Below are 11,309 nucleotides of genomic sequence, written 5' to 3'. Positions count from 1 at the left end.
CCCCATTTAGAGTATTGCATACAGGCCTGGTCACCCCACTATAGGCAGGATATCAACATGTTAGAAGCAGTTCAGAGAAGAGCAACTAGGATGATACCAGCATTAAAGCGCCTGGAGTATAGAGATAGATTAAAGGAATTAAACATGTTTTCATTTGAGAGGAGATGTATAAGAGGGATATGATAGAGTTATTTAAAATGTTCTCAGATACAAACTACATAGATGTGAGATCTTTCTTTACCTTAGAGGAGGAAATAGGACTAGAAATCATGGCAGGAAGATTAGAAAGCAAGGCTGCAGGTTAGATATAAGAAAATATTTCTTTAGTCATAGGGTGGTAGACTTCTGAAATGCATTGCTAGAGACGGTTGTAAATAGCACTAGTTTGACAATGTTTAAAACAGATTAGATAAGCACTTAAATTTATTAGATTTATAATTATGTATAGCACTGCATGATAGTTTTTATAAGAAATTTACTATAGTTAAACAAGACATGATCCCCATGTATGGGGACCACAAATTGTAGAGGATTTTGCTGCAGGACTTAGCTCTGTTAATGGGCCAAATATTTAGAATTAGTATATAATGTATTGTGTACTTGTAAGTGTATCTTTAAGTACTGATGACGAGGTCGCTGTGCGACTGATACAGGATAACCTAGATGGGCCCTGGTGGCCCTTTGTTATCCTATTATTTGTATTATGTTATGTTACAATAGTATTACTCTCTGGAATTCTCTCCCACAGCCTCTGGTTACTCGTCCTCATCTTGGGAAATTATATGAACACTATATTAGGATTAGTACTGTTATCTAACTTAATTATTCATATTGCTGTTTATGATAAATTTCCCAGCCCTTTTATATGGCTATTTTGAATTTGGGGATACCAGTGTTTGTAAAGACAGTTGCATCAGCTGAGCTATTACAGCTATACTACACATATGCTGTGAAATGTCTCTACATTTGTGGCAAACTCACTGACAATTCTACATACCATGTGAGTTTTGTGTTTTTATTTGATCAGTGCAGCTGGATTAGAAACATTTACCATTTATTTTATGTCTGTAGAGTATGTCTCCTTACCTTTCTGCTTTTGGGAAGCAGACAGAAGTGCCCTGAACTGTTTTTCTCCTCTCTTTCTTTCCTTTTGTTTTCTTTCTGCTTTTCCTTTTTCTTCATTCTTCTCCTTGCTTCAGCTTCTTGTTCCTTTGCCTTTTTTTTCTCATCTTATTTTCTTTACCTTTCCATTTTCTGACTCCTTTTTCCTTTTTTCTCTGTTTCTCTTCAATCATTTACACTACTCATTGCACATGGCAATGGAATGAGGGCAGTGTGAGACGATTGTTGTAGAAGCTAAGGATTGTGAAGTAGGCTGAGATGTAGAAGGCAGAACAATGCCCTGGATGGTATGCTACACACTAAGAGTGCTTATGACAGGTTTACACACTACCCATACAATCCTTTATTTTATTGAGACTAGGCCTGTTTATTCTTAATCAGTATTAATCAAAATAATATTTTTATTAATATTGATGACTTTGGAATATTGGGAACATAAGGAAATATAATGTGTATGTCCCAGATGTACTACACAAGCTATGTGAATAAAAACTTTTTTCATTTTTTCATGTAAGTAGGGGAAAGCTGGTCAAGGACAACAGAAAGAGTAAGAGAGAGAAAAAAAGGCCCACTTAAAATGCCAGTCCCCGTGCAGGTTCAAGGTAGTTTGCCAGGAGAAAGGGATAAATGTCTTGAAACCATAGTACTAATGTTTCCTTTCATTATATTATAATAAGGTACATTAATATGAAGCTTATTTCACATGCTCTTATTTCTCCCTTTCCCCCCAAAAAAAAGGTATTCAAGATATGTTCCTAATGCTGCGGTCACACTACAGTTTTTTTTTTTACTACGACGTCCCCGACGGTCGTAGGAGGGCTGTCGCTGGCAGCAATGACGTCATTTTAACGGTTCTGGCCTGTCGTAAGATGTCGTGAGTCAAGTCGTACGTTAACGCGGCGTTATCGCACGATGACGTAAGATGTCCTTATTGTCACAGGACAATCGAGTGCTACTTCGATTGTCGGGAAGAGAGTCACGACAAGTAAAGCCATTTCATCGGGCTTACGATGACGTTATAGAGAGATACGGTGTCGTACATGCTGCTATTGACATCGTTCGACATTGAACGAGTCAAAAATCGTTAAAATACTGAATTACGACTGGTTTTTAAACATACGTTTGGCAGTAACTCACGAAAACGTTGTCGCTAGAATCGTCGTGTGACAGCTCGTGCGTTGTCGCCAGAAAAAGAAAAAAATAGAAAATAAACTAGCCCCAGTTCACACCGTGCTCTCAAGATGGTTTACCCACCGAAAACGATGGGACAGAGGAAGGGCATGATGGGTATGATGCCCCAGACATCGCAGGTTCATTGGACATGAGTATGGAAGTGCCGCCTCCGACACCAGGAGTGAACATCCACCTTCAAAGGTGGACATCCTTCGTTTTGCGTGTCCATTTTGCACTAAAATGCTCCCAATCGTTACGACAGTCGTATGCAATCGCAGAAAACTGGCCTTTACGAACGTCGGGGGCGTCGTAGTAAAAAAAAAAAAAGCTATAGTGTGACCCCAGCATAAGCTATCACGCGGCAACACTTACACAGACAGACACCTAAAAATTATCGATTTACCCTCGTAAAACCAGAGCCATCTCTGCAACATGTGAGGGAGATATGTGCCCTTTGTCTAGCCGGGCCTATACACACACACACACACACACACGGTAGCTCAGTGGTTAGAGCGCTGGCTTCACAAGCCAGAGGACCGGGGTTCGATTCCCCGGCCGGGTGGAGATATTTGGGTGTGTCTCCTTTCACGTGTAGCCCCTGTTCACCTAGCAGTGAGTAGGTACGGGATGTAAATCGAGGAGTTGTGACCTTGTTGTTCCGGTGTGTGGTGTGTGCCTGGTCTCAGGCCTATCCGAAGATCGGAAATAATGAGCTCTGAGCTCGTTCCGTAGGGTAACGTCTGGCTGTCTCGTCAGAGACTGCAGCAGATCAAACAGTGAAACACACACACACACACACATTTGCATACAGTGATTTTGTGTGTGTGTGTGTGTGTGTGTGTGTTTTATTTAATTTTGTTTATTTATTTATTTATATATTTTTGTCATGTAAAATTTTCGTCTGTCTGTCTCTCCTATTACTACTACTACTACTACTACTACTACTACTACTACTACTACTACTACTACTACTGCTAGTGCTGCTGCTGCTGCTACTGCTACTGCTCAGTGTTTTTCTTTCAGTAAATGAGTGAGTGAAAGAGTGAGTGAGTGACGGCGGCGGCGGTTGAGCCGCCATCTGGTTTAAACATGTTTTGACAAAACTGCTCCGACGAGGAAACATTTCACTTCATATCAAAGTGAAGAAAATAAAACAAGACGATAAAGTGATTGGAGCAATGGGTCAGCACTCATAGTCTCTAGGTTAGGTTAGGGCTGGATAGGTTAGGTTAGGCTAGGCTAGGCTAGGCTAGGCTAGGCTAGGCTAGGCTAGGCTAGGATAGGATAGGATAGGTAGGATAGGATAGGTTAGGATAGGTTAGGTTAGGTTAAGTTAGCTCTCACTCTCTATTTAACAAGTCTCACTATAACTAGTACAATATTCTCAAGCGCTTTCCTTTCATGACAAACATTTTCAAGTCTCCTATCAGTAATGTACAAATGATGTTAATATGTCACTACAATCACACAAAAACCGCACGAGCTGTCACACTGGTCACGACTATTCTAGCAACAATGTTGTTGTGCGTCACTGCCAAATGTATGTTCAAAGGCCAGTCGTAACTCAGTATTTTAACGATTTTCAACTTGTTCGAAGTCGAACGATGTTAACAGCACTTACGACATCGTATCTCTCTATAACATAATCGTAAGCCCGATGAAATGGCTTTGCTCGTCGTGACTGTCTTCTCGACAGTCGATTGCAGCGCTTGATTATCATAATGCTTCTACGATATTGTGTGACAAGGACACCTTACGACATCGTACGATATCGCCGCGTTAACGTACGACTTGACTCACGACATCTTACGGCAGGCCAAAACCCGTTAAAAAGATGTCATTGCTGCCAGCGACAGCCCTTCTACGACCATCGGGGACATCTTAGTATAGAAAAAAGCTGTAGTGTGACACCAGCATAAACTAGATAATAAAGGTTCATAAAAGAAAACAAGATAAATTCTACGGGTTGTATTCACAAAGTTTCATTTACTGATCTTAAAGCTACAAAAAAAAAGTACAAATGAAAATTTCCAGCACACCTAACACAGGGAAGAAGAGTCTGCGGCAGTCAGCGAGTAAAGTGTTACGCTGTACAGTACCTTTGAGATTCATTATCCTTCCCTCCAGACATGGAAGGCGGCAAAATAATCAAGGACTAAAGGATTTACTCTTTAAACATATTATATCTTTTGCCACCAGAGATCCAGCTATCTACATGCTTATCTATCCATCTGTCTATCTGTCTACCAGTTCATCTATCCATCTATATAACTATCTATCCATCTTCCATCCATCTATCCATATATCTAGCAATCTACTCATCCATTTGCCAGTCTATATATATTAATCTATCTATCCGCCCATCCATCTATCTATCTATCTATCTATCCGCCCATCCATCTGTCTATCTATCTATCTATCCATCCATCCATCCATCCATCCATCCATCCATCCAATCATCAGTCGATCATGCTATCCATCTATCCATCCACCTATTTATCTCTGTCAATCAATCAATCTATCTATCTATCTATCTATTTATCTACATATATGTACGTATATACTGGTATTTTCTTTTTGTAGGTGAGGAGATATCTGAGGCTAGACTTGAGAGCAGTTGGCCGAGAAGGAGCGGCGGCCGGGCGTCTCCGATACTCCAAATTGCAGCGCGATAACCAGGTAAGTTACCACTGAGCTGGCCACCTGTAATTGGAGGTGATGTACAATGTGGAAGTAAGCCTTGAGGTTGCTGTCATCTTACTAGCTTAGGGGAAGACCTTGGAAGGGGAGGATCGATCTGTGGACAATAATATTAGTGCCTCGGCCAACACTGAAGGAGGCAGGTTGTTAACTGTTACTGCCACGCTGCCAATAATCAATGTTAGAATTACTCTCGTTAGGGAACCCTTTGCTACTGAGTGCTTGAGTGTTGAAATGAAGTGTTGTGAGATAGGGAGGGAAGGGTTGTTAGCACACAAACACACACACACACACACGCAGGCAATTATTACACATACTCGCAGATATTTTGAAATATAACAACGGGTTTGCTCATTTTGCAAAATAACCTTTAGTAGGTTACGCACAACCCGTGTGGTTAAAATATTCCATGTCATCCTTCTGGTGCTTGTCCAGTTGTGAATGGCAATGTTAATGAACCTGCACTCTGTTGCTTATGTAATAGGAACCGGAGCATTCAGACTGAACACAGGAGAAGCAAGCTAAGAAAAAAAGAATAATAAGTCAGTACAGCGTTTCAAGCCAGCCCACGCAGGGGAGTCTGTCATGGTTCCCATTCCATTTTTTGACCGCGGGCGAGCATATTTTGCGAATGTAAAGGCAATTACCGTTCAAGTAAAGAACGGCGGTACTTATGAACTTGGGACAAAACATGGTTTACTTAATCAAATGTACATCCGTAATCAGTTCATCCTTTGTACTGAAAAATTCATGTCACTGCGAGAAGTGGCTATTGTAGATTCGATGGGACATGGCCAGGGGATCAGTAAGTTATTCTGCACCCAGTCATGTTTGAACAGACGGTGGAGATGCTTAGAAAACAAAGAATTGTGCAACAGTAGATGAAGATGCAGCGTCTCTTGTTCTAACAAGTCTGATAATGTTAATTTTGATAATTGTTGAAGTAGTTTTCAAGTTTGATTATGGTTCTTTCAATACTCTTATGTAACCTACTCGTATGATTTTTTTATGTTGAATAAATGACATACATACTTTTACCAGTACTTAGACTTTACAATGAACCTTTGTTTTCAAAACACTTATATTTGCATGGGATGATAATTCGAGCATGTTTGTACATTTTTGTATATTGACCAACAGCTGTTTGGTCATTTTACAAAATGACCAAAGATGCTAAAGATTATTTTGCAAAATAACCAAATCCGAGGTCGTTTTTAGAAATTTCATAATTATTTGGGCATTTTGCATAATGATCGATATTTTGATCATTTTCCAAAATTACCAATTCCGTAAAACTACCGTAATAAATGAATAAATAAATAGATAAATAAATAAATATATATATATATATATATATATATATATATATATATATATATATATATATATATATATATATATATATATATAGACAGATAGATAGATAGATAGATAGATAGATAGATAGACAAATATATATATATATATATATATATATATATATATATATATATATATATATATATATATATATATATATATATATATATATATATATATATGTGTGTGTGTGTGTGTGTGTGTGTGTGTGTGTGTGTGTGTGTGTGTGTGTGTGTGTAAAATGTTGATGAGAGAGAGAGAGAGAGAGAGAGAGAGAGAGAGAGAGAGAGAGAGAGAGACTGACTTTAGGATAAAAAAAATGATTCTTATTCAGGCTTTATAAGATTTGTTTGTTGTCATTACATTGTTTGGCATGACTCATCACTGAAGTGCCATAACTGAGGCGCAACCCCTCGCCACACCGTCAGGTAGCTACGTACCCAAAAAGACCACACTCTCAAATATTACAACGGTGTCTTATCTCGACCACTTTCAAGAGGCTCTTATAGGAGTTACTGCATTTTTCAAAGATGTTACAATGATTTAAGAGATTAAATAAAGAGTATGTTTACATCAACAATGAGAAAAGAAAACATCAGTGAAAACCAGACCAATTATTTTGTGACCTTTGAAAAATGTATTGTTTTTTTTCTAAATGAAGCCAGTGGTGAATGATGTGAGAATTACCAGTGAATTTAACCAATACCGTGCAGAGAAGCATATTGAGCAGTGGGAATCAGTGAAGAGTTGTACCTTTGCCAAGTCTTTGTCATATTCGTCGTAGATATTTCCCTATTTGTGTACTTGCATCCTATCCTTCCATTTCTAACAAATCTTTACCCGCTTTAACTAAACTTGCACAGGAAGACTAAAAAGAAGCTTGTGTTTCCGTGCCTTTGAAGCCACATTTTAAACTGAATTGGATTGTAATTACGATTACTTTTAAACGCCACATAGACCATAAATCATGTTTTCATGAGCATTTTCACCAGTGATGATGAACAGATCTTATTAAACCAGCACTAGATCAATGAGAATATTCTTGACCACTACAATAACTTATACAAAAGATAAAAATAAAACCAAAAAGGAAAATAAGAATAGTGTCCCTGGATGAAATAACAAATTTGAACCACATAAAACTTGATAATGCATTTTCTGCATATATGTGCTGATTGAATCAAGAATGTTGCTAAAGAAGTTAAGACAATCCCTTCCGTATATCGAAGTGAGTGTGGAATGAATACAATTTTTTTTTCCCCCATGACAAGCATGAATGCGATCCACTCACTGAGAGGATGATGTGTCTGTCCAGCGTGAAGAGGCGACACACCCTGAAGGTCGTTCCTCCAGCCACCACCTTCTCCACGTCCTTCAGTGCAGCCTGCATGGAAGAAGACGACAGCAGTTTTCAATAACTTCATGAAAACATAATCGTTTTATCCAATCGCATGTGTGGCTACTTTGATTCATCATTTAGTTTAGTTTACAAGGAAGGATTGATAGATAAAAAAAAAGGTACATTATTTATTATGGTGATGGTTTAAAACTTACCTCGACGGAGGCACAATATATATTGGTGGAGAGTTGCCGCCGCATTAATCGCAGATGCTCCTCTCTCTGTGGAGAGATGAAATACTGGGAAGAATATCATCACATCTTGAATACTCAGTAAGACCTATCGAACTATTTAATAAAGATTCACCATGTAAAGCTGAAAATGGGGTTGTATGTTTCAGTTTGGTCGGTGAAGTAGAGGAAGGCATGTGCGTGACTCACCTTGCACCACAACCAGTCCGGGATAAAGGTGACTTGCACGATGCTCAGCACCTTGAGGGTGATGAATGCCATGTAGTAGTAGTCGAACTTGGAAATGGTAAGGTAGAGCATTACAGTGGCATTCAAGGCGCTGCACAACAGAATCATACCAGCTGGGGGCCCGCCATATTCCACCAGCTGCTCCACAATGTCGTCTAGCTCCAAGAGGCGCCGGGACACCAGACGTAACACCTCTTCCACGGGCAGGCGACCACGTCCCGAACAACCTTTCCACATCCTCCCACGACCATTTCGGAGCTGGATATAAAAGAGAAGACAAAAATAAAGCTACGGTAATAGCTGCGTGGTCTTGACGCTAGCTTTCATCTCACTGGTGTATGAGCCTGTGGTGACGATATATCACATTCCTTACCCTGGGCCATTGTGAGACCCGGCTTTCCACTCTCCACTCTCCCCAGGTGTTCTTTTATAGATGTACCTAAGTGAATGATGAAGTGATGGGTGAGTTGTGTGGCGTGCTACTTGCCCCAGGCCGGACTAAAGACAGCGCTCGTAAATTTTCAACCTGGTGCGCTATACCCACTACATCATTCGGGGCGCGAAAGGAAGTACACGATAAGATATGTAGATTGATGATTTGTTATTATTATTATTATTATTATTATCATCATCATCATCATAACTATTACTAGTTATACTAAATCAGTTCGTGAAGAAAATTCTAAAGCACAGAATTGTCATCGTAAATAACAGTGCGCTGCTTTGCATGTATCGGCACACATGTCATCGGTAACAATGTTGATGAGGATACGCCAGTCACTCGGTTTTCATTGGACATGTTTGTGATGCAGTTGTAAGCAGCTTTGCCCCCCGACATGCAATGCAGTCGCCAGTATCCATCCTGAGAGTGGGACTTCAAACAATTATCGTGTATATCTCTGGAAAGCATGGAAAGAGGATTAAAAGTATTTGTGCATTTGTTACATCGACAAACACCGGCTGTGCTTGTGGATAGACAAGAGATTGTTTACCAAAGATTGATCTCCGTAAGAATAGCAACAATAACTTTTCAGATTTTTTTTTTTTATGTAAGAATTGACACATACTCCCTGAACTATATTGACCATATTAAAGTGCTGCGCGCGCGCGTGTTCGCTCTCAGTCCTACCCGAAGGAGCTCTGAGCTCGCTCCGTAATGGGAAAGACTGGCTAGGTGACCATTAGGCGACCGTGGTGAATTACACACACACACACACACACACACACACACACACACACACACACAGTGTGATTAGTACAGTCGGCTCACAACAGAAAAGGCCCGGGTTCGAGTCCCGGGCGCAGCGAGGCGAATGGGCGAGCCTTTTAATGTTCACCTAACAGTAAATAGGTACGGGGTGTAATTCGAGGGATTATGGCCTCGCTTTCTCGGTATATGGAATGTGTTGTGGTATCAGTCCTACCCGAAGATCGGTCTATGAGCTCTGAGCTCGCTCCATAATGGTGAAGGCTGGGTGGGTGATCAGCAGGTGACCGTGAATAAAAATACACACACACACACACACACACACACACACACACACACACACACACACACACACACACACACACACACACACTGGTCAAGCGATTATCGTCTTCGGGTGTCAACCTAACAGGCCAGAGTTCGGTTAAGGATGGTTTACTGATCAGCAAGCTGTGACTGACCTCCCATGGTAGAGGATGAATTGTGCAGCATATGAAAAGCTTCAGCTTAACCATATATGGGGTGATCATGAATTTTATACTCTCTACGGAAGGGAATGGTTGTCGGTGACGTGTCTAATACGTGATCCTCTTATATTTTAATCTTACTGGTTCATACTTCACACAAAAGAACGGTGCGAGTATGTTGCGTGCTGACACGATCTGTATATTTTGGTTGTTACCAGTAAAATGAACTTACATGACTGGCAGATGGCCATCTCATGGTTTGTTACTAACCTGCAGGCGAGGTCCTGCCAGCCCGGCTTTCCAGGTGAGAGTAGAAGCTGTGGCTGTAGTCACCGCAGCGTCGCCCTCCAGACTCACAACCTTAAGTATGAAGTAGAGCAGAAGGCTGAGGACGAGGGCAGTGATTTCTATGGCTATGTCGCAAGTGGTGGCAGGGATGTGGTACAGCACCACCTGCCTCGTCAGGGGGCGCACGAAAAAGTCACTCACGGAGGAGAACGTAGCCACTGATAGCCCAACGAGCATTCCTGTGGTACAAGTCAACTGCACAGCGTCGTCCCAGTGAACCAGCCGGCGGCGTAGAGGTACACCAGCATCCTCCAGGTGGCGGAGGATTAAAGCCAGGCGGGAATGCCGGAGTCGTAGATAAACTAAAAAGAGTATCGAGGTACTGTAATTGACATAATTCAAGATGCGAGCACTGGTATCAGCGACCCCTTCCTTAAACACGGGCGTATTGAAGACACAGGCCAATGCAAGGGTGGAGAGCGTAACCACGAACACCCATGACCACACTGCTACCACAACACTTCTCCGTGCTTCCAACTGCCCCCACATCCCCCACCTCCATCTGTAAGGGAATCCCCCCACTGCCCTCAGCCACCCTAAGAAAAGCAGTAGGCAGCTCGTGTGGACAGCCATTCCCTCGATTTCAATCTGGCCACTTGTTACTTGCGCTGCATGAAGGAACAGCGCGGACGACAGCCCGGCGCAATATGGATGAAAGTTTTATTGGAAGGCCAGAGGAGACGGAGCGGCAAGTTGTGCGCGTGCCTTACCACAAAATTTAGGAGATAGTTTTATTATCCTCGTCCGGTGGCTGAACGTTATCAGAGCTACTGACGCTAATTACATCGGTTGTCTTCCAGCTGCGGTAATTGTTGCTGGTTTTGAGGGCAGGTTTTCTCTCATATATAATATTAAAAACAAGAGTAAGAAGATATATACAATCCGGCATGGAGATACTGGATTAATTTTTATGGCAGCGTATTTGGATTCGGGGTGCGAAACTTATCTTAGGGAGTTGTTATTGCCTATTATACAAATGTTGAGTAGCCTACATGAGATCATTATAATGACAGCTCATGGTAAATGGAACGTTAGGAAAGAGAAAGAGATATTGACTAGTGTGCAAATAATTGAGAAGAGGAGGCATGAGAGTGAGACACAGTGAACGTATGCAT

General features: G+C 41.2%; 1 protein-coding gene across 1 annotated transcript; it reads right to left on the bottom strand.

The window, feature by feature from the left end:
- Window positions 1–4,766: 4,766 nt before the first annotated feature.
- LOC123504647 lies at window positions 4,767–11,309 on the bottom strand. The gene is made up of 5 exons (XM_045255372.1): window positions 10,117–11,309; window positions 8,134–8,430; window positions 7,909–7,974; window positions 7,646–7,738; window positions 4,767–4,998 (listed from the first exon to the last, which is right to left on the bottom strand). Exons 1-5 carry the CDS (start codon window positions 10,765–10,767, stop codon window positions 4,897–4,899), a joined length of 1,209 nt encoding a protein of 402 aa, XP_045111307.1. The 5' UTR covers window positions 10,768–11,309; the 3' UTR covers window positions 4,767–4,896.

This window comes from Portunus trituberculatus, chromosome 16 (genome assembly GCF_017591435.1).
Source record: "Portunus trituberculatus isolate SZX2019 chromosome 16, ASM1759143v1, whole genome shotgun sequence".
In the NCBI taxonomy this organism is placed as follows: domain Eukaryota; kingdom Metazoa; phylum Arthropoda; class Malacostraca; order Decapoda; family Portunidae; genus Portunus; species Portunus trituberculatus.
Note: the sequence above shows the minus strand (reverse complement) of the source record. Positions and strands in the feature narration are given on the sequence as shown.

Excerpts from the sequence above, each read along its gene's own strand:
- LOC123504647 (XM_045255372.1), bottom strand. The coding sequence starts at position 10,767 with ATGGCTGTCCACACGAGCTGCCTACTGCTTTTCTTAGGGTGGCTGAGG. Across the intron at positions 7,975-8,133 it reads CGGACTGGTTGTGGTGCAAG|AGAGAGGAGCATCTGCGATT; the intron begins GTGAGTCACGCA and ends ATCTCTCCACAG. Across the intron at positions 7,739-7,908 it reads TATATTGTGCCTCCGTCGAG|GCTGCACTGAAGGACGTGGA; the intron begins GTAAGTTTTAAA and ends TCTTCCATGCAG.